At 56.7% G+C, this 27,916-nt stretch overlaps 1 protein-coding gene across 2 annotated transcripts in view; it reads left to right on the forward strand.

Annotated features, from left to right (window-relative positions):
- ADAMTS10 (ADAM metallopeptidase with thrombospondin type 1 motif 10) overlaps positions 1-27,916 on the forward strand; it is a 42,582-nt gene that overhangs the window by 11,839 nt on the left and 2,827 nt on the right. The window contains exons 3-23 of one of the 2 annotated variants that reach the window (XM_062014867.1): positions 3,575-3,939; positions 7,376-7,535; positions 8,128-8,345; positions 9,514-9,597; positions 10,187-10,332; positions 12,045-12,088; positions 13,206-13,311; positions 13,463-13,609; positions 15,259-15,400; positions 16,427-16,534; positions 18,108-18,253; positions 18,614-18,677; positions 19,154-19,256; positions 21,551-21,684; positions 22,418-22,541; positions 23,011-23,091; positions 24,511-24,674; positions 25,326-25,452; positions 25,956-26,085; positions 26,835-27,039; positions 27,159-27,335. In XM_062014867.1, coding sequence (XP_061870851.1) covers positions 3,575-3,939; positions 7,376-7,535; positions 8,128-8,345; positions 9,514-9,597; positions 10,187-10,332; positions 12,045-12,088; positions 13,206-13,311; positions 13,463-13,609; positions 15,259-15,400; positions 16,427-16,534; positions 18,108-18,253; positions 18,614-18,677; positions 19,154-19,256; positions 21,551-21,684; positions 22,418-22,541; positions 23,011-23,091; positions 24,511-24,674; positions 25,326-25,452; positions 25,956-26,085; positions 26,835-27,039; positions 27,159-27,335 — 2,975 coding nt within the window. The remainder of the gene's footprint in view (positions 1-3,574; positions 3,940-7,375; positions 7,536-8,127; positions 8,346-9,513; positions 9,598-10,186; positions 10,333-12,044; positions 12,089-13,205; positions 13,312-13,462; positions 13,610-15,258; positions 15,401-16,426; positions 16,535-18,107; positions 18,254-18,613; positions 18,678-19,153; positions 19,257-21,550; positions 21,685-22,417; positions 22,542-23,010; positions 23,092-24,510; positions 24,675-25,325; positions 25,453-25,955; positions 26,086-26,834; positions 27,040-27,158; positions 27,336-27,916) is intronic. The other variant, XM_062014868.1, reaches the window with a different exon arrangement.

Consider the following 27,916-nt stretch of genomic DNA (forward strand, 5'->3'; position numbering starts at 1 on the left):
GTCTGAAACAAACGTGGTTTCTGGTCCTTTTTGCCAAAGGCTCTGGCAGTGCCTGGGGTGGCTGTTCTGGGCCTCCTGCATCTGTCACTTCACACCTCCCTCCATCTGCAGCCCCATGTTCACAGCACAGCGATGCTCAGGCGAGGCCTCTGCTGCCAGATCGCCTCCATCCTGCCTCAGCAGCTCAAACCTTCCCTCGCTCAGGAGTCCTCACACTGTTTGCTGTACACCAAAGGGCTCACCAAAATGATAGTTAATGCCCTTGTGCTCTCCTAGATGCTGGTTTCTGAGCAAGGCCAAGGGATGAGTCTCAGCCTGTGGTGTTGCTGGGAGCGTGGTGCCATGGGAGCACCAAGCTAGGGACTGCAGCTTGTTCCCAGCCTTGTCCCTGTCCAGTCCCAAGGGTCAGGCAGTCCCATGGGCCCCTCTTGCTGTCAGAGCACTACAGAAGTGGCTTCCTGCATCAGAGCCGTTGGCGTCACACTACTGATGTTACTCAACACCACTCTGCTCAGAGAGTATGTGCATAATCCTCCCAACACCCTTTCAAGAGGGTGAAACACTGTTATCTCCTCTTAGCAGTTGGAGGCATGGAGAATAAAGGCCAGTCTTTTCAACAGGCCACTGGTTTTGACCAAGTGACTTGCTCCAGGATCCACGTGCCCCACGACTCCACATCAGTCCATTTGTTCTGTGCAGGGAAAAGATTAAGCTGCCATAGCCATAGGCTGCAGTGGGAAACAGCAGCCCAGTGCTGAAGGCCTCTCCAAGCCAGCAGAGATGTAACGAGGTTCAGATGTAACATATGCACAGGGGCTGCAGGTTTTAACAGTGCAGGAACAGCAGCAGAAGCCATTGACCCAGGATTCAGCACATGCTCAGCATTGCTGAGGGGGTTGTAACCATGAGGAAGTTTGCTGCTAGCAGTGATAGATCAGACATTATCTGTTTTATAGAACAGGCTCATCTCGCTGCTCCCAGCTCATGTGTGACCCAACAGGCCCTTGGAGGATGTAGTGAGACTGCCACACTGCCAGGGCAGCCTGAAGCCATGGGATCCTGTAGTGTTTTCCACAGCCATCCCTTAGGAATCGTGTCTGGGCTGCAGCTGGGGCTCCTTTTTGCTTTGATGACAAGACCAGAGCAAACATCTGCTTCCTTTGTGTCCTTTAAGCAGCTCTGTAATGGGAGAGGCAATGGTGAGCATACACAGAGGGAACAAAATCCTCCCTTCTCTACTTTCACCTTCCCTCTCTTCTCCTTGTTATTCAGCTTACTTCTCTGCCTCTGTGCCCTTTCCTCTGCTGTTCCTGCAGAGATGTGCTCCCTCTCCACCAAAAATGAGGTGGTGAGATACCTCTCCCCACAACCCACCTCTTGTGCTCCCCAGCTTTCTTCCTTGCCCTCTCCTGGGAGGTTTGTGGTCCTTCAGGGCTGCCCAGTGTCCTGCACAGCCATAGGCAGGGAGTTTTTTTCTGGGGAAAGGCTTTTTATAGCATTGCTTCCAGAGCAGTTTGACAGGTCTCTGGGAACACCAGGCTTCTTATCAACAGTGCAAACCCTTCTGATAGAGTGGGTGCAGTCCTGCACATTTCAGGCCAAGATCTATTAATACAGCATGAAGTGGCTGAGGGGTCAGAGGGCACATGATGGCTTTTCTGAAAGGCAGGAAGGAAGGAAGGAAAGAACAAAGTGTGCCACTCTCCTTTTGGGGGCCCTGGTGTGGTCTGTGATATGGAGAACATGACCAAGGCAAAGATGAGCAAATGAGGGAGCTGGGGAACATCTGTGGCCCAGGGTGAAGTACACAGGATTAGGGAATCAAAGAGATCTTACTCTTTTGCAGCCTAACCTTTTATGTTTTTAGAGGAGAGGAAGGAGCCAGTTAAAACACTGGACAAGGACACTGACTTCTTCCTTATGTTCCAAGTCACTCTGTGTTGCTTTTTCTGTTTGTGGCATCCCTACTCTGCGGCATCACCCCCACGAACATCCAAGCCACTGCTCTTAGGTCTTTCTTCCCGTGCCTCAGTTTCCAGAGTGACGTCCCTGAGAGGGTGCACAGTGACTGGCACTACAGCAAAAGCAGGTTCTCAGGCACAACCTCACCCCCAGGCCCTGGACACTTTCTTTCCCCCTGGGTTTACCTTGCAGGTACAGAGACTGCAGCCCAGAGTTCCAGGCCTTTTCTAGCCACTGTCTGCACAAGCCTCCTTCTGATCCACTCTTTTGCAAGCCCATGGACACTGCAGAGAGGGAAAAAGAAAAACAAGACACTTCCCACAGCAGCTTTTTCCAGGCCTGAGGTCATTAAGTGCAAATAGTCACTGTTGTTTGCCTGGCTGCATCTCACACGAGGCACAGTGATGCAGGACAAGCTGCAGCACAGCAAGTTCAAAACCTAATAATTATTTCTGGCCTGTCAAGGCAGGGGAGAGGTGCCAGAAGTGCTTATGGTTTGGAAGGATGGGAGCTAACCCCTAAACCCAGCTGGTAGGAAGGACTGTCCCATTACCAGTGGCCAAGGAAACCACTCTGTCAGGCTCCCACACTGGAAAACACACTAGAGGAAAAGGAAACTTTCCAGTGCTGCCATGTGGTAAGAGTGTCATTTGGAGTCCAAATTTATGATGGCTGGGAAGGCTTTGAAGATGGGTGCTGTGGAGCCAGGAGGAATGCAGCCACCCTGGAGCAGCCTGGCCTCTCCTCTTTGCTTAGGAAACACCTACAAATAGGATGCAGAAAGCAAGGAAGAATCTTCCAGAGTGAAAAGAGGGCAAATCCTCTCATTCCATGAGCAAACCTCCACCCATGATGGGTTCAGAGGAACACACTGTGATGGGGGCAGCTTTCCTGTCCAGTACACGATTCTTTACATCTTCTGGTGGAGCCTCTGGTACTGAGGGCTGTCAGAGACAGCTGGACCTCTGGTCAGATCCAGCCTGGCAGTCCCTGGGACATTTTGCTTGGAAGGTGAGGGATTTCTGTTGGAGTTGCAGAGTGCCAATCTCTTTGTCAGCCAGAAGTGTATTCTGTGTGAGTGCAGGCAGACATGTTGGACAGTGACCTCGTGACAGCACATCTCCTAAGTGCTATGAGACAAGCTCAAAACCTCAAGTGCCCCAAGAGAAGGTGCTAAACCAGGCTGATGTGATAGCTGAGGTGCTGAGGGCCAGGGGTTAGTGGTGGCTGTGGCAGGGTGAGGGGAGGGCTGGGACTGCAACAGCTTCAAGGGCTTTTCCAACTGAAATCATCCCGTGATTCTATGGATTTGGGTGTCCTCAGTAGCCCCTGGGGCCAAACAGTTTCTCTCTATCACCTGCAGAGGAAGATTACACTCTGTGGGTTCAAGGCCTACTGATACCAAGGCTGTGTAGGCTGAAGGCCTTTGGGAATACCCCAAGGATCCTGCAGCCAGGACAGGGCAGGGCAGACCCTCCTTGTCAGGACCTTGTCCCTCTGCCTCGCTCCGGCTGTGGCTCATGCACAGGCACAGCCACCTCCACACTGAAGTCTCTGGGTTTTGGACTCTCTTTGCAGAATGTGATTCCTTGTGTTTGCTTTCCCTCCCCAGAGGAGTTCCTCTCCAGCCTCGATCACTATGAGATCGCTTTCCCCATCCAAGTAGATCGAAATGGGGATTTCCTCACCTTCGACGTGAGGAGCCAGCTGAAGCAGCGGCCCCGGCGCAGCCTGGGCTCCTTGGCCTATGAGCCAGCTGAGCAGCAGGTCTTCTACAAAGTCTCTGCCCACCGAACCCAGTTCCTCCTCAACCTGACACTGCACTCCAACCTGCTGGCTGAGCACTTCACTGTGGAGTACTGGAAGCGAGATGGTGTGGACTGGCAACACGACTTCCACGAGGACTGTCACTACGCAGGTCACCTGCAGGACCAGTACCTCAGCTCAAAGGTTGCCATCAGCAACTGCAATGGACTGGTGAGTCTCTGCATTTTGCCCAGCCAAGGGCAATACTAACCCCATGGAGCAAGAGCTGAGTGCAGCCTCTGTGATCTTTGCTCTACAAGTGCGAGCTGGTTTGGGTCCCAGCAGGTGGGTCTGTGGTAGTGGGTAAGGAGGCCACATCTCTTCATTACATCTGGAAGGCTTCCTGATGCGTGTTTCCACTTGTAGCCCAGCTTCTACCAAACTCAGGAGGCATTTTCCCATTTATTTTCATTGGAATGGCATAATCCAGGCTCTAGACCATTGTTCTGGCTCTCACAGAACCCTCCCCTCCACTTCCATCAGCAGCAGCAGAAGAGAACATTTCACATGTGGTGGTGAGGAAGAGGTGCAGGAGGGCAGGAGTTTCACAGCACAACTGCAGCTGTCCAAAGTGCATTCAAATCCTTACAACTGCAGGTACATTCCTGGAGTTCCCAGCCCCTTCTGTCCAGATTTGAGGAGCTAAAAACGTGACTCCTGAGGAAAAAAAGTACCCGAAGCACTCAGTTTTTCATGGTGAAATAGAGAACATCAAGAGGGCACAAGGTGGTATTCCTCAAGGAACCAGCCTGCTGCAAAGAGGGTGGGACTGGTTCACTTTGCATGTGCTCATGGCTAGGACTAGACATCATGGTCTTAAATATTAGCAAGAAAACCTAATGGTAGACATTAGTGGTAAGGATCCTGAGCTCTGGGCTGGATTGCTTGGGGAGTACGTGGCCTCTACAGCATTGGAGATCTTTAAAAGGAGGCCAGACAAATGCCTCTCAAGAATACTCCAGGTATGATTCATTTGCTCTTCCAGCATTGGGAATAGACTAAGGACTTCCATCCTCATTTTTCTGTGATTTTCTGATATTTCTGGCTCACAAAGCACATTTCATGACCTGCCAGAGGGAGGGATGGAGCAAACCATACCCTGTTAGTGGATCCCAAGGATGATGGCTCCCTTGGAGGAGTAACGTGCAGAAAAAGACTCTGTAGGCCAGATTAATATTTATGCTGTGGCCCCACCTCTGAGCAGCATTCTGGCAGTGTGGAAGAGCTTCCAAATGGGAATGCATTCACATTTGATTTATTGCTAAGTGCACTGCCAGAACAGTGCTGTGGGTTATTAACAGAAATGAGAATCTGACTCATTATATCATAGAGTCTAATGTTTCTATCTCACAGCCAGGAAGCAGAGCTACATAAGCTCTTGGTTCCCTAGTTGGCCCTTTGTTTAGGTATGGGAGTGCTGCTGAAGTCCTAGAAAACTGACTGGTGTTCACAAAAGGGTGAGCTGGATGCTGCTGGCTCAGAAGGGACCTGGCTTTAGCCTGCCTTATCACTTCAGAGGGCAGCAAGTCCCAGGACAAGCAATGGCCCAGCAGCACTTGTACTGGGGTAATTCAGTCCACAGGCTGTGTTTAGCTCTGGAGAGATACCAGAGGTTGTCTGGAGGAAAATGCAGCCAGGCAGAAAGAGGGACAGAGGGTCATCCAACAACCTCTCCTTTTCCTGAACTCTGTCCTTCTGTCCTCAAGAGCTACAAACATCAGCAAGGAGAAGGGAGGAGGTCTTCTGGGTTAGAGAGGATGATAGGGTCAGGAATTTGGCATCTTTTTAGCTGTCAGAGTGGAGACAGAACTTGCCACAGGAGAAGACCTGCTGCAGAGCTGTGGTTGATCAGTAACAGCTGATGGACTCGTGCCATCCCTCAGCCCCAGCGTTCTCCCCTCCAGGCAGGCAGCAGGCCAAGGCAGGGACAGAAGAAGGTCTCCAGTAGCTGAGGTCTCAGGGTTCAGGTTCATGCTGATGTGTGCTAAGGGGAGGCTGCACACATTTGCACTGACTTGACTCACTGGTGATGCAGAGGGAGTTGTGTTGTGTTGTTGAACAGGCACAGGCAGGGACCAGGTGCTGATTCAGTGAGCTGTGCGTGAGGAGGAGGGAAAGGGGTGACTGTGCCCTCAGAAGCATCCAATACAAATGGGTACAGGCTCCAAGGCACAGTGAGGAGAAAGCAACTTTAGGAGAGAGATGCCACTATCTTACCTCTTGTGTCAGAGTTCATCACAGGACAGCTTAAAGGCCAAGCTTTGGACCCTGTGTGTCTGTGCTGAAGTTGTGCTTTCACCCAAAAAGCCCTCCTGAAGTCAGCTTGGACATTAAATGCTTGGAGCAAGGCAGATGGCCCCACTGCAGAGGCTCACATTGGGCTGCTTGTGTGTGAGGAGGTGGAGGAGCTGAGTTGCAGTGTGTGGCTGTGCTTTTCCTAAGTGTGGTTATAAGCTAATAGCATAAACCATCCTTGCTCTGCAGATGACCTGGGTGAATCATAGACAGGATATCCAGTTTAGCTCCCCCACAAACCACAGGGATCTCTCTAAGGGCTTCCCACTGCCCCCTTTCAGCAGGATTCTGTCACGTCCAGGGCTGGACCTCAGAGCTTGGGCTTTTCAGGGTCAATGATGGGCCAGCTGTCAGACTTGTGATGGCTGAGCTGCTCTGCCAAAGGATGCCAGGCAGGCAGTGGAGCCTCCTGCCTCTGGCACTCTGCAGAGGCTCCTTATTTAAGTAAGGGCAACTCCTTTCTAGCAGTACATGGTTTTGGGGCAGGACTTGGTCCTCTCCTCCTGCTGCTCTGTCCCAGGCCCATGGTGACTTCCTTCTGCCTGCCCCACAGAGCCAGCAGCCAGCCGGCCCCCGGGGCCGACACTCGGCTTTCCGCCGCAGCCCTCGCCAGGCTCACCTCACAGTACCTCACTTGTGTTTGAGAAGGTGGAGCTGAGCCAAGGGCAACAGAGCCTGCTGGAGGAGGAAATCCCCCGGCACTCTGGAGCTGGGGACTTCTCTGTGCACACACTGCCCCGATTCAGCTTTCATGGAGAGGAGAGAGAGAGGGGGAGAGACCTATTGCAGCGTCCACCTCGCAGAGGCTCTCCCAACAAAAATGCTCTCACACAGGTGGTACCTTCTATGCAAGGACCCCAAGATGCTTTACAGAGACCTACTTCCTCACTCTGTGTCCTGGCAGGTCAGGGCTCCTGTCCCCATTGCATGGAGAAGGGCTGGTAAAGGGCTGTGACACCCAGAGGGCAGCAGTTTGAAGGTGTTTAGGATCCCACAGACAGCTCCCAGCTAGACTGAGTGGGTGGAATAGGAAACAACTCATTCATAATTCTGCAAGGAAAGACTGTGATTTCCAGAGGACTTTAGTGAACACAGATGTCCCAAGGCATCCACAACCATCTGGCTTCGCTTTCCCTGGTCTGTAGGTTCACATGGCTCAGGGTTTGGGTGTAAATGAAGGATTCCTTCCCTGCTCAAACCCGTTCGGCAGCCCCCAGAGGTTCAGTGGTTCATGATCCCCACGAGAAGCCACCACCCTGTCACCCACTTCTCTCTCCACCTTTTCCATTGCCTCCTGTCTCTTTCCTTGCAGCATGGAGTGATTGTTGCTGATGAGGAGGAGTATTTCATCGAGCCACTGAGCCCAGGAGCCAACGTCAGCGCAGGGAGCGAGGGCAAAGGCAGCCCCCACGTCGTGTACAAGCGCTCGTCTCTGCAGTACCCACACATGGACGCAGCCTGCGGCGTGCTAGGTACCTGTAACCCACCCACACAGCCTCAGGCCCAGTGCAGGCTGGCAGAGGCTTGCTGCACCAGGCTTTGATGGCCCACACTGCTCCAGATGGCAAAGAACCAAATGCATCTCCTGCAGTCGAGAAGGTTTCCCGTGTTTACTTTTACCCACCTTAAGGATTTGTGGTGCCCTGCTCTTTGGAAAGCTCTTCACAGCAGGGCTTTGACACTTGTAAATAGAGCATGGACTAGAAGAGGAAAAAAACCCTGCCTCTTATTGTTCTCAAGAAAAATCCTCCCAGATTTGGCCTGTTTACAAGGTGTTGGGAAACTGCAGCCTGGGCGTGCAAGTGAAGTGTGTGAAGCTGCTGCAGTGGACAGGCACAGGCCTCTGCCTGAGCAGGAGGAGGGCAGGAGGGCAGCAGGGCTGGCAGGGAGAGCTCAGTGGCTGCAGTGGGGAGAGCTCAGTGGATCTGGGGCATTCAGCAGGTCCATGCATGGTGCATAAAGAGCCTCACAAGGGCCTTCCCTTCCCTGAAAGCAAGCTCCTAGTGCCGTGTGCTGCTCCATCGCTGCTGGAGGGTGATAGAAAAGTGGTTTTTCTTTCCTCAGATGAGAAGCCCTGGAAGGGAAGACACTGGTGGCTGAGGACACTGAAGCCCTCCCCTCTGAAGCCATCAGGCAACCACAGCCAGCGAGGCCAACTGCCCCTGAAGAGATCCGTGAGCACCGAGCGCTACGTGGAGACGCTGGTGGTGGCTGACAAGATGATGGTGGGGTACCACGGGCGGAGGGACATCGAGCAGTACATCCTGGCCATCATGAATATTGTAAGTGTTATAACCACATCAGGAGCCTTGGGGGACCCCAGGGGCTCAGCAGGGGAGAGCAAGCAGCAGTAGCTGCTGTTTATTGCCCCAGATGGCTGGGTTTGGCAGAGGGTGTCGTGTGCTTTTGCTGCAAGGTGGGAACTCGGTGAGGGAAATCAGACCTGTGACAGGGTGGCAGTGGCTTCTCCTTAGCACCACAGCAAGAGGTTTGGGGCAAAAATCTTGCCACACTGCTGCTCATGAGCAGTGATACCCTGGAGCCTGCAGGGCCTCTCTGCTCTATAGAGGAGGCACTGTAGGAGAGGTAAACTCTGGCCCATCTGACCATGCTACAGGCCAGATCTGCACTGGGAGAACAAAGCCCTTTCTTTGAACAGCATCTCTCATCTCAAATTAGCATTGCAAATGGGGCCAGCCAAGCTGAGAAGCACATGGGAAGGCATAAGGACAGTCAGCTCTCACGCTTGGGGGGGCTGATCAGTGAGAAGGGTCTGGAGAAATACCCCTGTGCTTCCATACCGTGCTGCCTGTGTCTGCCAAGGAGCTTCCTCTGCACCATCAGGTTTGGGTCATTGCTGGCAGCAGGATACCAGGCTGGTTGCATTAACAGCCTGAATTGGCCGAGCTGAATCCTCCTGTGAGGTGAGATAGGCTTGGAAGTCATCCATCAAACCACTGAAAGCCCCTCTGTGATGGTTCTTTGTCCTGTCCTCTGCAGGATCTCTTTTCATGGCCTGCTCTGTTTGCATTTCTAAAGCAGATGTCAGATTTTAAAACAATACTGTTTCAAACTGTTTCATCTGCTGTGAAACACCCACCGTGTGGCAGTGGGTTTCTGAGAGATGCTGTGTGTTCCCTGCTGATGGGCAGCCAGCAAAGCTTCATCCCTGTGCCTGGGTAATGCCAGGCTTGGGGGGCTTCCCCACCTGAGCCTCAGGGAGCAGGTGCTGTGGGTTATGGGCTTCACTGCTGGTGAGACATCGAGGTCTGCACGTGAATTGGTTGACTCTGCCATCCCGGGACTAACGTGGGGTCGTGTTCAGACCCTGCAGCCCCCTCTGATGAAGCAGCCCTGTTTCTCTGCAGCACATCTCAGCTCCCTCAGCACTGTCACCAAGCCAGGGAGCTCATTTTTAAGACTCGTCTTTTCTTGTTTCTTGGAGGTCAGGTTGCCAAACTTTTCCAGGACTCGAGTCTGGGCAATATTGTCAATATCTTGGTGACCCGGCTGATTCTCCTCACCGAGGATCAGGTAAGTGGGGCTGTGCTGAGCTGCCTCCATCATGGGGCTGTGCTTAGAGAACCACAGAATGGTTTGGGCTGGCATAAACCTTGAAGCTCCTGCAGTCCCAGCCCTCCCCTCACCGTGCCCAGCCCAGCAGCTTTGGGATCCCTCCAGGGCTGGGCACTCCCCCAGCTCCCTGGGCAGCCTGGCACAGGGGCTGACACCCCTCTCAGGGAAACAGTTCTGCCTCAGCTCCAGCCTCAACCTCCCCTGGGGCAACTTGAACCCATTTCCTCATGTCTTGGGGAGCAGAGACCAACCCCCACCTCACTCCAGCCTCCTATCAGGGAGTTGCAGAGTGATCACATCTCTCCTGCTTCCTGTGTGGGTCTGTGTGTTCCCCCAGGTGTCACCCCTGGGAGGTCCCCCCAGTGCAGTCTGATGGATGCACCAACATCCTCTGGATGGCAGCTGGCTCCTGGGTTCAGACTGTGTGCTGAGGAGACCCCTGTGGGGGCATCAGGACTGGTGTCAGTGCTGTGCTGGCAGGGGAAGAGGCAGTGCCTTCGTGTCAGAGCTTTCCTGGTAACACACCATCATCTTGCTTCCATTCCAGCCCACACTGGAGATTAACCACCACGCTGGGAAATCCCTGGACAGCTTCTGCAAGTGGCAGAAATCCATTGTGAACAGGAATGGCAATGGGAATGCCATCCCTGAGAATGGCATAGCCAACCACGACACTGCAGTGCTGATCACCAGGTAATGCTGAGCCCAGCCTGGGCAGCTCTGTCCTCACAGGGTGTCCTCTGCCCAGATCATTCATCTGAGGCTTCCTCACAAGCTGCTGCCAGGGCTGACCCTCAGACTGACCACTTCCCAGTTCCCTTGCAGGGATGGAGATGATTGCACTTTAGATAGCCAGCAAAGGGCTCCTCGGCCCCATCTTTTCATCCTCCTGGGGCTGCAGCATCTGCTTTTCCTTCCCTCCTGCCACACTTGTGGGACACAAACAGAGGCTCTGAGTCCTTTGGCCTCTCCTCAGCTGCTGGAGCTCTTCTGAGGCCAGGCTGGGCAGCCCAGCCAGCCTTGGACAGCACCAGCACATCACCAGCTCCCTGGGAAGTTCCCTGTCTCCTGATAACACCTTGCTGAGCTTGGGGCAGTTTTTCTCTTGCAGGGACGTGTCAAAGGAGAGCCTCTGAAGGCTTTAACCCTGTTCCATCTAAACAAAGCAACAAATGCTTTTCACTCTGCTTGGTTTCCTGCTGGGGGTGAGAGGTTTGGACACTTCCAGAGAGCACCAGGGGCCAAAGGGCCAGGATCCATCACCAGGAACGTTCCACTTAACCCGTTGTGTGCTGTCAGCTTGATTCCTCCCCCTCCCTGCTCCCAGCCCAACTTGCAGGGGTTGAAATGCACCCCAGGGCGAAGGAGTGACACTCCAACCCAGCTCTGGGGGCCCTACTCACATTGCAGTGTCTCCTTGCAGGTTTCAGTGTCTCTTTGCCTCTTTCAGCCCGGGTTTTGCAAAGACCCAAATGCCCTCGGGGGAGATCTCACCTTCTGGAAAAGGCCTTTGAACAGAGGCAGGGAGGACAGGCTGCTGGCTCTGCATTTAAATGATAACAATCCCTCTCTGTGCCACAGTGATCTCTTTGGGAGCTGCTGCCATGTCCCTTTGTGAGGGTGCTGCATTTCAATGTGGAGGAGATTGTACTTTGCTGTCCTCATTTAGCTTTTCCTCCCATGCAGCTAAGGATGTGCAAACAGTGGATCCCTGTGCAATGGCTGGAAGTCCAGGCCAGGGACAGAGGGAAGAGTCATCTCCAATCAACCCAGATTGAATTTGTTTGGGAAACTCTCAGTGAAGAACTAAACTGAAACCAAAACTACCAAAAATCTCTTTAGCAGGGTCATGAAGCCACGTGGAAGGGGTTGGGTTTGAAGTGGAACAGGTTTTCAAGTGGAAGTGTTTTCCTTTTGAAAAAACAACTTCAGATTCCCATGTTGGATTGATGGGATTTGCTGCAAGAGACCTGAGGCTGGCCCTGTCCTCTTCCCCCTGTGCTGCTGGGGCAGATCCCTGAGCCCAGTGCCTCCCAGGAGAGAACTGGCCATCTCCTGGGAGTACCCAACCCAAACCCAAGGAGCTTCAAGGCTGGAATAGTGTGGTCCCTGCTGATTTACCACATCAAAACCAAACCTCTCACCCCTCTCAGCGCTGCCCCATGGTTAAGGAACAGGAGCTGTTGATATCAACCCAGAGGGAGTCTCAGCCAGGGGAGAGTGTGTTGTACAATATGGAGCAGGAGGCCTCTTACCTGTTACAGCTGGTACTTTCCATTCCTTAAGTGCTGCATGAGCCATGGGCTGTTCTGAAGTTTGGTGCAGACACAGCAGTAAAGTGGAGCTGTGCTGTTCTGGAGACCCCCAGACCGTTTGTTCTTCACAACACCTTCTCTTCTTTGCAGATACGACATCTGCATCTACAAGAACAAACCCTGTGGCACCCTGGGTAGGTCAGACTTTGCTGCCCCTTTGTCAGCACTTCTACCCCCAGCACACACACCTCCAGGAGCTGGCCCATCCTCCTTGCACAGTGAGCAGGGAAAGGGAAAGCTGGGCCAGGACCAGGCCAGCGCTCGACGTGTAGCCTCCTGAGTTCTGTAAACACTAAAAGCAGCAACCCAGAGGACTGATGGGCTCTGGAACACTTCTCTGCTATATCCCTGGGTCAAGTCCAGCCTGATGATTAAGAACCACTTGCATCTAGGGCTGGTCCATAGCCTAGTGGAGTATTCCTGGCTTAGCAGAGAGAAATAAGCCTTTTTTGTGATGACTATAAAGGGAGTTCTTTATTTAAACTGCTAGACACAGACAGACCCTGCAGCTCACTCTGGCTGAAGCTCCTAATTTGTCTTGCCCTGGTCTAGACTAAGCAGTCAGGGAAGGATTACAGCTCTGAATCACTGCAGTTAAAGAGGAAAAGGCAGTGGATTGCTGACCTGATGTGGCTGCAGACAGTGGCTGGGGGAGAGGTTGAGGTGTGAGGGAGGTTTGGGCATCTCGCTGCCAGAGGGACACTGAGGGGCTGCAGCATGGCTGGAGCTGGGCACAGAGCTGGGGAAGGGACTGGAGCACGAGGGTGCTGGGGAGGGGCTGAGGGTGTTGAGCCTGGAGAAGAGGAGGCTGAGGGGAGACAGGAGCCCTCTCTGACACTCCCTGACAGGAGGCTGCAGGGAGCTGGGGGTCGGGCTCTGCTCCCAAGTAATGAATGACAGGACACCTCAAGTTGCCCCAGGGGAGGTTGAGCCTGGAGCTGAGGCAGAACTGTTTCCCTGACAGGGTTGTCAGCCCCTGTGCCAGGCTGCCCAGGGAGCTGGGGGAGTGCCCATCTGAGCCTGTCATTGTTTAGTTGGCAGTGCTGGGTGACCATGTGCCCACAGCCCATAGCAGCCACGGGTCCATCCCAAAGCCCGGTGCAACCGGTGGGAAGAAACTAGTTAATTGGGAGCAGGCCATGCTGGGTGTGAGTGTGTGTGCAGCACACCAGGTAGTCCCCAAATCCTCACCCTGTCCCCTACAGATGCTTTGTGCTGACCCTGTGTGACAGCTCTGTCTGGCTTCCCCAGGCCTGGCCCCCGTGGGTGGGATGTGCGAGCGAGAGCGAAGCTGCAGCATCAACGAGGACATTGGCCTGGCCACAGCCTTCACCATCGCCCACGAGATCGGCCACACGTGAGTCCTGGGCCACAGCAGGCCCTGGCAAGGGTCACTGCTGCTTTGTTCCTGCCAACAGGAGCTCAAAAATCCTTCCCTGTGGGTGCTCCAGGCGCGTTGGGGTCGCAGCAGCTGATCATCTCTTTATTGCCTTGGCGGTGCTCTCTAGGTTTGGGATGAACCATGACGGGGTTGGCAACAGCTGTGGCTCCCGTGGGCAAGAGACAGCCAAGCTCATGGCTGCTCACATCACCATGAAGACCAACCCGTTTGTGTGGTCCACGTGCAGCAGGGATTACATCACCAGCTTCCTGGAGTAAGGAACCCATCTCACCTTGCCCTTCTATTCTACCTTGCAAACCAGCCCACACCTCCAGCCTCTCACAGTCGCCTGTGAGGAGTGCTCAGAGCCAAAGAAAAGCCCCCAGAGCACACAGCCCACGCACCTTCTGTCTTCTCCCAGCACAAGAGGCACGTGCTCTCCTTCCTTCCTCCAGCCTTTCCCGTGCCTTGCCTGCTGAACGTACCAACCCCATTTACCTTGCAGCTGTGAGACCTTGGTTTAAGTTCCCCACTTCCAGAGACTTCACAACTAAGTGAAAAAGCTTCTGGAGGCATCTGGAAGTTTCTAAAGTTCAGCCAGAAATCACAGAGTGGGGTTGGTGTGGTGAGGAAGGAAGATGTGGAGACAGGATGGGGTCTGCATCTGTAGGCAGCTTCTCCAGGCACTGAGGATGGTTTTCAGCTGTGAACAAGCACTGTAGGAGAAAGATTTTCCTTTCCAAAGCACCTTTAGGATTCAAGAGAAGGGATTTAGGCTCCTAAGTCCCAGAATTTCAACGTCATCACCTTGCCTGAGTCATGCCTTTGCAGCCTGGAAGAGCTTGTCCAGGGTCCAGGCAGTCCCCAGGGGTTTCTGTCACAAAACAAGCAGTGAGGCTCAGCTTTGGTGGGGTTTCTGGCAGGATATGGGCACTACCCAATAAAAGGACTGTGTGGGACTTCCATCAGGAGTGGAAGAAGCGAGTGTGTGGGGTCAGTGTGCAGGGAGACCCTGAGTCCCAGACCTGTGCTGCTGCTGTAACGCTGCCGGAGGAGCAGCAAAGGCAAATCTCCGCGGGGGATGCTGTCGCCTGCTCCATGGTCCCTCACAGCTGAACCAAACCATGTGGCTCATCACCAAATCCCACATCTGGCAGCTGGTGCTTTGGCCACAGCCAAACCTGCCCCCTCATCCTTCCTTCAGCCCTGGCCCTTGGACGTGCAGCGGCCGCCGTGGCCTGGGCTGACCCCGCAGGACGGGCCCTGGGGTGGGTGTGCGAGGCCCCAGGTCTGAGGCTGGGGGAGTGGTGACAGGGGCCTTGATTTAGGGAGAGCTGAGACAGCAGCAAGGAAGGGGGAGGGAAAGGAAAAGGAGTTCTTCTTGCGAAATTTGGACACTGCTACAAAGCTCTGGCTCACAGAAGCACCAAGAGCTGGGAGAGCAGGGGCTGGCTGTGCTCAGCACCAGGGGCTGCAGGGGCTGGCTGTGCTCAGCACCAGGGGCTGGGAGAGCAGGGGCTGGCTGTGCTCAGTACCAAGGGCTGGGAGAGCAGGGGCTGGCTGTGCTCAGCACCAGGGGCTGCAGGGGCTGGCTGTGCTCAGTACCAGGGGCTGCTCTGCAGGTTGGGGGTGGGAGGGCAGGAGGGCAGCTCTTCCACCTCCCACACTGCCTGCCAGCCCTGCAACCCTTCAGGGCAGCCAGAGGCTGGCCACAGCCTGCAGAACACTCAGGTTTGAACTTCTAGAGTTACCTGGGCATCAGCTTCCCAGCCCTGAGGGCACAGACAGCCTTCAGAGCACTTTCTCAGCCGTGGTTTTGCCCAGAGGAGAACCTCTGTGACTCCCCCAGCCCCGTGCTGCATCCTCTGCCATGCTCCCCCAGCAATCCTTCCTGAGCTCTGGCTTCTCATCTCTCCTTTCCAGCTCAGGGATGGGATTGTGCCTCAACAACGCTCCTCCCAAGCAAGACTTTATCTACCCCACGGTGGCCCCGGGCCAGGCCTACGATGCTGACGAGCAGTGTCGCTTCCAGTACGGAGTCAAATCCCGCCAGTGTAAATACGGGGTAGAGAGCCTTCCTGCTTTATATCTGTTCCCAGGGGCTGGAGGGTGGAGGGAGTGGGGGAGGATACAAGGGCAAAGGGCTGTGGGGCTGTTCCTCTGCTGCCCACATTGCTTTGCTGTCCTGCTTCAGGTGGAGGGCACTGGTGTGTTCTGTGGGAGCTTTGCTGTGGGGTGAGGGAGCCCTGGCCCAGGCTGCCCAGGGAGGAGGCTCCTGCTCAGGAGGTTTCCAACCCCACCTGGACACATTCCTGTGCCCCCTGAGCCAGGGGAACCTGCTTGAGCAGGGGCTGGGGCTGCAGCAGCTCTGCAGGGCCCTTCCAGCCCCCACCATGCTGGGATTCTGAGCTCTTTGCCTTATTTCCCTGTGAGAGGACAGAGGAGGCTTTTTGCCATCCACAGGAAGGTTACCCCCAGCTCAGGTCAGTCCCAGGGGATGAAATGTCACACCTCTGCCTGATACCTTGGCTGCTGTTGGTCCCCAAGGGTTGTGGCTGAGAGCCAAGCTCCAGTCCCCTCATCCAGACTCCCCTCTCAGCAGGGCTTTGCACACAGACAGTTTTCATAATCCTTCCTAGGAGTCATTATGCTCCTCACAAGTTAGAGGAGAAACATCTCTCTTGCAGGTGAGGTGGGTGGATGTGCATTAGGTATGTCTGAGGGACAGCTGCCCACCTAAGCCAGCCCTGCCATCACACTGCCAGCCCCTCATCTTTCCATCCAGGAAACCACTGAAAGAGTTTCAGGAGAAAAGAGCCTTCCTGGAGCTCAGCCTGACATTGTGCTGCTCTGAACATCCTGGAGGTTACCAACTGTCTTGAGTAGAAGTGGTGAGGGGGAGGTGTCTGCATGGAAGTGTTAATTAAACTCCTTAACACATCCACTTTCCTCTTGAGAAAAGGAGCCAGCACTGAGATGCCTTTGCACCTCAGAGCAGCAGTTTCAGTAGGAAGAGGAGCAGGATGATGGGTGATGATGGTCTCTTTCTTTCTCCCTTCCCCTCTCTCCCCCCAAATCCCTCTCTTTGCAGGAGGTCTGCAGTGAGTTATGGTGTCTGAGTAAAAGCAACCGCTGCATAACCAACAGCATCCCTGCAGCTGAGGGGACCATATGCCAAACCAACACCATTGACAAAGGGGTAAGGAAGCCCAGGGCACCATCACAACTTGGCACTGAGTGGCTGAATCCTTCTGCCAGGGATAACCAGGATTATTCTTTGTGTTGGTGAGCACAAAGTTGATTTAGGAGCACCCACCAGCCTGTCCTCCCCTGCCTCCCACAGCCTGGAGCCACCTCCACCCTCCCCAGCAGCGTGGAGGGAGCCTGGGATGTGTCTTGTGCCCTGAGAGGGGTGTCAGCCCCTGTGCCAGGCTGCCCAGGGAGCTGGGGGAGTGCCCAGCCCTGGAGAGATCCCAAAGCCAAGGTGCTGAGGGCCAGGGGTTAGTGCTGGGCTGGTGTACAAGGAGCTCACTGGCTGAGTGTCCCAGGAGGCTGTGGCTCATTTCTCCCCTGACAGCTGTACTACCCATGGAGGCCCTGGCTCAGAAGGAGCAGGAGAAGCTGTGCCAGCAGCTCCAGGGTGGGTTATCAGTGCCTGGAAGGAGCACACAGTGGTTTCTTCCTTCCTGGGATTATCTCAGCCCCGAGACCGGTGTCCGGCACCGTGCCCAGGAACAGCTCTGGCACTGTCCCACTCCTCACATCACTGTTGACTCCAGGGGGTTGTGGGAAGATTTCCAGGTCCAAGGGAAATATTTATAGACAAGTTTCTGTGAGCATGTGTCACCCAACAGGACGGGGACAGACGGACTCTTTCAGGAGCCTCAGCAGAGCCACACAACGTTATCACAGTCAAAGCTGTATTTTAAGCTGGACCCTTTGCAGATTGGGTCATTTAAACACATTAACCACAAGTTGAGCTGCCAGCAGACACTCAAAGTTCACTCTGGCCTGGGTGGGAGCAGCTGGTGGTGGAGGTGCCCATGCCCCCAGGAGTCCTGGCACTGCAGCAGCAGCTCTGGTCCAAGTCCCACTTGGGACTCTCTGCCAGGTGCCTTAACAGGCAGTGAGGGACGTGCTCTTACGTGTCCCTGCTCACACTGTGTGTCACCCTGATTGATCCAGATGCCCAGAACCTCTTTAGAGGAGAAATGGGGATGTGACCCACTTGCCTGTGGCTGTTCTGCCCCACAGGATGATGTGCTGGGGGTTGGGAGTGGGGTGCTGGTCCCCTGCAAACCCTGAGCACGCAGCGTGTGCAGATGGTGACTGTGTCTCAGAGGAGAGGTGTCTGGGGAGATGAGAGAGACCCCTGCAATGGAGAACTTGGCTCTAAGGGCAGCACAGCTGTGAGCTCAGATTTCACAGGATCAAAGTAGAATCACAGAATCATTTGGGCTGGCAAAGCCCCTGAAGCTGCTGCAGTCCCAGCCCTGACCCCTCACCCTGCCCAGCCCAGCACTGACCCACAGCCCTCAGCACCTCAGCCCCACGGCTTTGGGATCCCTCCAGGGCTGGGCACTCCCCCAGTTCCCTGGGCAGCCTGTTCTAACATTTAATAACCAGTGAAAAAGTTCTAGAGGTCCCAGTTCTAAACAAGTTCCAAAACTCCCAGCCCCAAACTGGCTGCTACATCCAACGGAGCTTGCGGAGCACCCTGGGAGGAGGGGGAGATGTGTGCTCAGGCTGTTTGAAGCTCTGTCTCTCCACAGTGGTGCTACAAGAGGGAGTGTGTGCCTTTTGGGACCCGGCCAGAGGGTGTGGATGGTGCCTGGGGAGCCTGGTCATCCTGGGGAGAGTGCAGCAGGACGTGTGGCGGCGGCGTCTCCTCGTCCGTGCGCCACTGCGACAGCCCGCGGTAGGTGCACGTGTGAGGGGCTGGGTCAGCACGGCCCTGCTCACTGTTTGGGGCAGTGGAGAAGGCAGCAGCTCTGTGCTTAATTCCTGGGGAGGGTCTTGGCTCCTGCATCAAACCCCACAGCCTGCTTTCACGGCTCTTGCTTTGGGTCTGCGGGTACAGCTCCACGGTGGGGTTGCAGCAGCTCTGCTGAGGGGGCTGCACCTCTGCCACGGCCCATCCAGGCAGGAGCTGTCCCTGCAGCAAAAACCAGGGTTGGGAAAAGCCATCTGTGGTGCTCCTGCAGGCCTGGGGCAGCTGCCTGCCACAGCCACAGGTCACTGCCCTGAGCTGCTTCTCGTGTTCCCCCCGCTCTCACAGCCCCACCATCGGAGGGAAGTACTGCCTGGGCGAGCGGAAGCGGTACCGGTCCTGCAACACTGACGTGAGTCCTCACAGCCTCAGAGGGGGCTTTGCTGGGGGGCTGAGGGGGCTTTGCTGGGGGGGCAGGCACTGCTGTGTGACAGCAAGGAGGTGGGGATGGGGCCAGGGTTTGTTGTGTGGTGGCCAGTGACAGGACAAGGGGTGACAGGCTGGGACACAAACAGTGCCCCTGGCACAGGAGGAGCAAGTCCTTTGGTGCTGAGGTGAGGGAGCCCTGGCCCAGGCTGCCCAGGGAGGGTGTGGAGGCTCCTCAGGAGGTTTCCAACCCCACCTGGACATGTTCCTGTGCCCCCTGAGCCAGGGGAACCTGCTGGAGCAGGGGCTGGGGCTGCAGCAGCTCTGCAGGACCCTTCCATCCCCACCACTCAGGGATTCTGTGATTCTCTGCCCATCTTTTGGGGTTAGCCAGAGCTGGGGGCCCTGCAGAGCTGAGGCAGCGCTCCCCCCAGCCCCTGCTCTGTGCCTGTGTGGCTGCAGGACTGTCCCCCGGGCTCCCAGGACTTCCGCGAGCTGCAGTGCGCCGAGTTCGACAACGTCCCGTTCCGAGGGAAGTACTACACCTGGAAAACCTACCGTGGGGGTGAGTGTGGGGCTGGGGCTGAGCATCCCTGCTCTCTGCAGGGACAGGTTTCATGGTCCAAGAGGTCTGGTGGGTAGTTTAGTCTCCATACCTGCTAGCCCAGGTCCCACAGCCTCCCAGGCTGTGTTCCTGCGTGGCTGCAGATGAACGTGCCCCAGTGCCCGTCCTGCTGTGCTCCCCAGCCTGGGTCCCTTCCCTCTGTGCAATTGCCCTTCAGCTTCATTGCTCTGCCAGAAGCTATTCCAGCAGCATCTGAGCTGTTATAACTTCTTTCCTCAAGTCTTTTCCCTTTATTGCTGAGGGAGCAAAGAGGAAGACAGTCAGGAAGGGAGTTGGTGGTGTCTGGTAACTGATGGGGAGAAACCAGAGCAACCTTCCCTGCAGAGACAGGTAAAGGTCCCAGCTCCTGCACAAGTGGAAGGGATTTGAACTGGTGGAGCCTCCAAAGAGCAATGCTCCCCTCTCCTGCAGGTCAGTGCTGTGTCCTGCAGAGGTGTCCAGTGAGGAGGAGGGGCAGGAGGAGGCCTCTGTGGCAGAACAGCACGTCTCCTTCATGTAGTTAATGAACTTGACTGGGGAAATCCTTTGCAGCTGTGTAAATAAAGCACACCTCCCAGAGGGGCTGCAGCTGGAGCAGATGTGCTGAGCCTGCAGGGGATGGATCAATAAAAATGTAATAAAATGGCAAAGCAGTAAGTCCCACAAAGAGCCCAAAGGGAGCCAAGGTGGCAGATAACCCCTCAGCTGGACCTGCCCTGTCTCACACCCCTCTCCTCCCCAGGCATGGCCCAGTGGGTTGAGCCCAGGGCACAGTTGGCCAGTTGAAAGTCAGCCCTTAATCTGTCATCTGGCTCTCACATGGATCTTTGCTTTGACCTTCAGAAATACCCCCACCCTGCACCTTTCTTCTTCAGCTCCCTCTCCTTCCTCTTCCTCCAGTGATGAAGGCTGGCCATCACTGCCCTCACTCCCTCCTGAGCTTCTCTAGTGGTGCCTGGATTGCTCTGGGGTGCTGGTGGGTGTCAGTCCCTCACTCCCTGCTGGCACAAGCAGCCCTTGTTGGCAGCCTCACCCTCAAGCCTTCTGCCCTTCAGCTGGTACCATATCTGCTCTCCAGGTTGCTTTGGGGCACGTGTCTCAGCTGTGGGAGCCATTCCCCAGCCTGGCCCTCTGCTGAGCCTCTTCCCCTGCCTTGTTCAGCCTTGATGGTGGCACAGGGGGTGTGTGTGCCCTCTGCCCAACAGACATTGGCCTCACATCAGTTTGGGTAAACTTCCTGGGCATGGAGCACCCCAACCCTACAGACAGGGGGTACCTCACTGGCGTGGATGGGGGAGGACACTGGTCCTGCAGGGAATGTGGGCAGGAGCCACCCTCTGACAGGGTCTCTGGAGGCTGAGGTGGGGCTTTGCACTGCTGTTGGTGATTTCTAAACAGTCCTGAGACTTGAGCCTGGTGCTGCAGGACACAGTCCCAGCCAGGAGAAGTGCTGAGCTCAGCCTTTCAGAGCTCAGCAGTCAGCAGATACCTCATGGAATGCAGCTTTAATTGTTTGTTTATTTTCCTTTCTTGCCTTAGTTATTCCTTTGGCTCTTGGCAGATGGGAGAGCCAAGGAGGGGGCTGGGAGAGGGGTGGGGAGGAGCAGGGGCTCTCAGAAAACAGAAGATTGCTCATCAGAAATTGTGATGGGGTTGAATTCCTCTATGGGCCAGGGCAGGCAGGAGGAACAGAACATCCTCTGAGGCACTGCATGGCCAGATGAAAAGCTCCCATTCTGTTTTAATAGCTCTAGTAAAGACTCACAGTGTCCAGTGCTGGGCTCCCCAGTTCAAGAGAGACAGAGAACTGCTAGACACAGTCCAGGACAGGGCTGCCAAGGTGCTGAGGGGGTGGAACATATGTGTGAGGAGGAAAGGCTGAGACCTGGGGCTGTTCAGCCTGGAGAAGGCTGAGAGGAGACCTCACGAGCATCAACAAGTACCTGCAGGGTGGCTCTCAGGAGGATGGGGTGACACTTTAGTGTCCAGTAACGGGACAAGGGGTAACAGGCACAAGCTGGAACACAAACAGTTCCATTTGAAGACAAGGAGAAGCTGCTTTGCTCTCTGCCAGAGTCATGCAAGCAGTTTGGGTGTCCTTGGGAAGCTCAGAGCTTGTGGAAGGCAGCTGGAGGGTCCGGCCCTGGGTGATGTGGGGATGCTGAGGGTCAGGCAGCCCTTACCCAGGTCTGGCTCTCTGCATCTTGCCACATCTCCCCTTGGTGGCATCAGCTGAACTTCTGCTTCTGTGCCAGGGGGTGTGAAGGCCTGTTCCCTCAACTGCCTGGCCGAGGGCTTCAACTTCTACACGGAGCGGGCGGCGGCGGTGGTGGACGGGACCCCGTGTCGGCAGGACTCCAACGACATCTGCGTCAACGGGGAGTGCAAGGTGCTCAGGCTGGGGCTGGGGAGGAGAGGGCAGAGCCCCCAGCCCAGCACAGGCACCTTGGGCAGCAGGAGCAGGAGCACATCCCCCTCTGGCTGCCTCTGTGATGAGTCTCTGGATCTACAGCCCCTGTGGCTCCAGGCACTCGGTGTTTCCCTTGAAATGGGATCTGCAGGGCTGTAAAGGTTTAATCATAAGAGAGTGCTGTGGGAGTGGTGAATGTGCCCCAGCAGGCAGGCAGACAGGCTCCCTCTCTGTCTGTTGCCTCTATCCCTTCCTGTGTGTCTGGGATCTGTTTTGGTTTCCATGGGGCTGAATGCAAAGGGGGATTTCACCATGGCCACGGCCATGCTGCTGTCACCAGGGACCCTGCTGTGGTCAGAAGAAACAGGGGCTTCACAGGGGCTCACTGCTGCAGGGCTGATGCTGCAGGGATGTGTCTGTCTCTGGGCTGCTGCAGCTCCTCCAGCTCAGCACAGGCACCTCAACCCCTGCCTTATCCCACAGTCACAGCATTTCTGCCTGTGGCCTCCTCAGCCTTGGAGAAAGACCTGCCAGGGCTGTCCCTGGAGAGAGGAGTGGCAGAAAGATGGTTCTGAGCAGAGGAGATGTTGCTGAGCACTGCCCAGTGCAATGACGGGGAGTGAGGTGGAGCCCAGGGATGGGTGTTGCATGTTGGGTGTGGGGAGGATGAGGCCTCACCAGGATGGTTAATTCCCTGCTGCTTCCTCCACAGCACGTGGGCTGTGACCGTGTCCTGGGCTCTGATTCCAAGGAGGACAAGTGTCGTGTGTGTGGGGGAGATGGCAGCTCCTGTGAGACCATTGAGGGCATCTTCAACCAGTCCCTGCCAGAGGGAGGTAGGGAGCAGCCTGGCCAGCACAGCTGGTGTCACCCACCCTCACCTCCCTGCTCGGCTTCCCCTGCCCCTGGGGACACACAGGACAGGCAGGGCCATATCCCAGAGGGACAACACTCCAAAGGGTAGCACTGGGCTGCAAGCAGGGGGCAAATGGCTCCTTTTCACTCACCCAGCACCCAGCTCCTTCCCTCCTCCCCAGCTCCACCTGGCTGTGGAGATGCTCATGGAGATCCCAGCTCCACAGCACTTCCCCATCAGAGCAGCCCACCCTGCAGAGCAAACAAGGGCCCTGTCCTGGGGGCTCTGCAGGGTGGTTTTGCCATTTCATTGCAGTGTGTGGCTGAACCAACCCCTCTGCACTGCCAGCACCTTGCTCAGTGGTTAACCCATGGCACACACACACTCCCACCCAGCCCAGGGCTCGGTGGCTCTGCACCACTGCTCAGCAGCCCTGCCTTGTCCCACAGGTTATGAGGAGGTGATCCAGATCCCCAAGGGCTCTGTCCACATCGACATCCGGGAGCTGAACCTCTCCATCAACTACCTCGGTGAGATGGGGCTGGGGGATGCTGAAACCCCAGCCACTGGGTCTGCCATTTCCCTGCAGCTAACAGCTGACCAAGGGACAGCTGCTGTAGCAGGGTTTGGGCTGGATGAGCTCTAGAGGTCCCTTCCAGCCCCCACCATCCCGTGATCCTGTGACAGGAAAGGTCCAGCAAGGACAGGACTGGGGCTGAAGGTCCCAGCTTGAGGCAGAGGAAGGCAGCAAGGCCTGAGGGCAGGGCAGTGTGTCCTGGGTGAGCAGGGCCATGTCAGTGTGGCTGTGGCACTGCCTCTGCCCTCTGCTCACTGCTGAGCAGCACAACCCCGAGCCAGCCCCACACCCTGCTGCTCCTGGCTCTGCCTGTGGCTCCTGGGCATTTCCCCCCTGCACCAGCATCTTGGGCTGGGGATTAAAAATAGACCTGCTCACATTTTCCTTGGGCTCAGTTTTCCAGGCAGACTCTGGCTTGTTTTCACAGTGGGCTTTTTCTTTCCCCTTGTCCTCTCTGCCTGTTCCCCAGGTGATGGACAGTGCCGGTGCAGGGCTGGTTGGGGATGCTGCCAGCTGCCAAAGCAGCAGCTCTTGAGCAGCAGGAACCTGGCAGGGTGCTGGCCCTGGGGGTGGCAGTGGGGCTGCCTTGGCAACATCCTTCCAGCCCAGCCCCAAAGGGAGGTTTTGGCTGGGTTTGCAGTTGCTGACACCCCTCTCTGCCTGGCCCAGGGGCACTGGGGACTCCTCACGTCCACCCAGGCTGCATTTGTGTGCGCTGGAGGCACAGCCCAAGCTCACATCCCCATCAGCTGCTGCCACCAGTCTCTCCCACTCCAGGATCTGTCCCTTCAGCCCAGCATGAGCAGAGGGAGCATCCTCCCTGCCCCAAGGCACCACGGCAGGGAGGTTGCTGGCTGCAGCCAGGGCAGGAATGACGCTGAGCTGAGCTGGGGTGGGTGCTGGAGGCTGGGAGAGCGTGGGAATGGAGCGAGGAGCCAGCGAGCCATCCCCCTCTAGTGACACGCTGGGGCAAGCGCAGCCTGGGCAGCGGCCACCGGGAGCCACTGCGGCCAAGAGCCGGTTTGCACAGCTGGGGTTGAGCCTGGCTTCACAGCCACAGCTTGTCACCCTGCCCAGGGCCCCATCACCACCCTGACACTGACTGAGCCCCCTGCACCCCCATCCTTTCACAGCAGGGCTGGGGACAGGCTGAGACGAGGTGATGGGGACATCAGTCCTGCCTCTGCCAGTGGCTTTCTCCATGGCCCTGACCCAGCACCTACTTTCTTTGCCCCACTGATTCCTTCCCTGCAAAACAAGGCTGGTGGTACTTGTCCTCTGAGCCTGGCAGATCAGATGCTCCTGCCCAAAGCTGCTTAGGGGTGTGTTGAGCCTTTCTGCTGACCTGCCCCTTCCTCTCCCCCCCTCACAGCTCTGAGGGGGGACAGTGGTGAGTACTACATCAACGGGAAGCTCTCCATCGACCCGCCCCGGCGCTTCGACATCGCAGGCACCACCTTCCACTACAGGAGATCCCCAGAGGAGCCTGAGTCCCTGGAGGCCTTGGGACCCACCAACATCACCCTCATTGTCATGGTTGGTGACAGGAATCCTTCCTACCCCGCCTGGTCATGGGGCTGTGCTGGGCCCTGGTAATAGGACAAGAGGAAATGGGCTGGAGTTGCCCCAGGGGAGGTTGAGGCTGGAGCTGAGGCAGAACTGTTTCCCTGAGAGGGGTGTCAGCCCTCTGCCAGGCTGCCCAGGGAGCTGGGGGAGTGCCCAGCCCTGGAGGGATCCCAAAGCCGTGGGGCTGAGGTGCTGAGGGCTGTGGGTCAGTGCTGGGACTGCAGCAGCTTCAGGGGCTTTGCCAACCCAAACAAGTCCATGATTCTAAGGAGACCTCACCCTGACTACATGGGAGTTGCAGCTAATCAGCTCCTGCCCTTTCTGTCTGGAGTCATGGAGGCACAGAGATCAGAGGTAAATTGGGCTGAATCCCCACCTCTCCCTCCCCAGTCTGTCAGACCTTGGGAAGGTTCAGCCTGTTACGTGGGAGCTTGTTCCCTGCTCGTGTCACCGCCGTGGCTGCACCACTCACATCACTGAGGGCTTCCATGTCACTGCTGGGATGGGCAGTGGGAGTGATTTCAGCTGTCCTGGCACACTGTGGGTGTGGGAGGCATCTGGAGGGTCAGGCCCACGCTGGATCTGGGGGCACTGATGGCCCTGGGCTGTGTTTCTCGGCAGGTGCTGGTGAGGACAGAGCTGCAGGGCATCCGCTACAAGTTCAACGCGCCCGTGGGCAGGGACGGGCTGAACCAGTACTCCTGGCACTACACCCCCTGGACCAAGTGCTCTGTGCTGTGTGCAGGGGGTGAGTTTGAGCCTGTGTTGGCTCGGGGTGGCTGAGAAGCACATGTCTGCACTCCTGTGGGGCCACATGCCCAGGGGAAAAGACCCTGGGGAGGCAAGTGACAGGCTGAACATAAGCCAGCAGCGTGCCCAGGGGGCCAAGAAGGCCAAAGGCAGCCTGGCTGGGCTCAGCAGTGGGGTGGCAGCAGGAGCAGGACAGGGATTGTCCCCTGTGCTGGGCACTGGGGAGGCTACAGCTCCAGAGCTGTGTTCAGTGCTGGGCCCCTCACTCACTGCCACAGGGACACTGAGGGGCTGCAGCCAGAGCTGGGGAAGGGGCTGGAGCACAGGGGTGCTGGGGAGGGGCTGAGGGAATGGGGATGTTGAGCCTGGAGAAGAGGAGGCTGAGGAGAGACAGCAGCACTCTCTGACACTCCCTGACAGGAGGCTGCAAGGAGCTGGGGGTCGGGCTCTGCTCCCAAGGAACAAGTGACAGGACTTTCCCCCTCTCCTCTCTGTTGGCAGGCAGCCAGACCCAGTCTGTGGTATGCAAGAAACTCTCTGATGGCTCAACTGTCTTCAACCATTTCTGTAGCCCTGAGACCAAGATGCCAGAGAGGCAGAGGCTGTGCAACACTGAGCCGTGTCCCCCGGCGTGAGTATCACAGCGTGGAGCAGAGGCAGGGAGCAGGGCTGGGAAAGCTGTAGTGGAAGAGGCTGAAACTGCCCTTTCTCTGCCATTCTCAAGTCACAGTCCCCTACCCCAGTACCTGGGGGGTGGACACTGCCTGGCTGGAGCAGCTCTGCTGGGGAGTGGGAGCAGTTTCCTCCTGCACAGTGCAGTGTGTGAGGTGCATGGCTGTGGGGGAGAGCAGAAGCCTGTGCCCAGCACAGTGCTCTGCCCACGAGGACACACTGTGCCTTCCTCAGGGACAGATGTGCTGAGCACATGGAGTGTTGGCTGTCTCAGACCACCCTGTGCTGCTGTGAAAGGAGCAGAAAGGAGCCCTCCCCACCTGGGCCTGTGGTGCAGGGCAGATGCATTGGCAGGGGCTGCCCAGGGAGGTGCCGGAGTCACGGTCCCTGGAGGGCTTTCAGAGATGGGTGGATGTTGCACTGAGGGAAATGGGCTGGTGGTTGATCACAGGCTGGACTTGATGAGCTTAAAGGTCTCTTCCAGCTGAAATGATTCTGTGATTCTGATTCACAGTCCCTCAGGAACTGTCCCAGCCCCTCCCCGGCTTCCCCAAGCCCCTCTCTTGAAGGGGAAAGGGAGATGTGGAGGTTCAACCAGAGCCGCCTGGGAGACTGTGGCCGGGATGGGAGTAGGGCTGTGTCCCAGGAGCATGGGGATGGGTGCAGCAGCGTGCCCTTTGCAAGCTTTGCTGTTCCACCTGCCTGCAGCTGGGTGATCGGCAACTGGTCTGAATGCAGCCGGAGCTGCAGCGAGGGCGTCCGCACCCGCGGCGTGTCCTGCCGGCGCAGGGTCTCCGCCACCGAGGAGAAGAGCTTGGACGACGCCTCTTGCCCTCACCCACGGCCAAAGATGCTGGAGCCCTGCAATAACCAGACGTGTCCTCCGGAGTGGGTGGCCCTGGACTGGTCTGAGGTAAGCGCTTGGCGGCGGCGCCGAGCTCTGTGGTGACGTGGGGAAGGGCTGGCGTGGAGAGCCGCTGGCCGCCCGGCCCTGCCCTCTGCCGCCCGCCCTGAGCCCGTCTGTCTCCGCAGTGCACCCCCAGCTGTGGGCCCGGCTTCCGCCACCGCGTCGTCCTGTGCAAGAGCGGCGACCACGGCGTGCCGCTGCCCAGCTCGCGGTGCCCCGAGGTGGCGCGGCCACCCAGCAGCGTGAGGTGCAACCTGCGGCGCTGCCCCCCGCCACGCTGGGTCACTGGCGACTGGGGAGAGGTAGGGACGGGCCTGGGGGAGGGAAGGCGCTGCCTCCACGGCCCCTCAAACGGAGTCACAGCATCTGAAGGGTTGGAAGGGACCTGGGAAGCTCATCCAGTGCAACCCCCCTGCCAGAGCAGGACACCCAGAGCAGGGCACACAGGGACTCATCCAGCTGGGTTTGGAATGTCCCCAGAGCAGGAGACTCCACAGCCCATCTGGGCAGCCCCTGCCAGTGCTCCCTCACCTCAGTAGGGAACAAATTCTTCCTTGTGTTGCTTTGGAACCTCTTCTGTTCCAGCTTGTGCCTGTTGCCCCTTGTCCTGTCACTGGCCATCCCTGAGCACAGCCTGGCTCCAGCCTCCTCACACCCACCCTTGATGGATCTATAACCATCAGTGAGCTCACCCCTCCAAGCTGCAGAGCCCCAGCTCCCTCAGCCTTTCATCACAAGGCAGATGTTCCACTCCATTGTCTCTGTGGCCCTGCACTGAACTCTCTCCAGCAGCTCCCTGTCCTTGAACTGAGGGGCCCAGAACTGGACACACTATCCCAGATGACCCAGCTGTGCCTGAGGCTTTTGCCTGCCAGCAGAACCC

Source organism: Colius striatus, chromosome 25, assembly GCF_028858725.1.
Source record: "Colius striatus isolate bColStr4 chromosome 25, bColStr4.1.hap1, whole genome shotgun sequence".
NCBI classification, from domain to species: domain Eukaryota; kingdom Metazoa; phylum Chordata; class Aves; order Coliiformes; family Coliidae; genus Colius; species Colius striatus.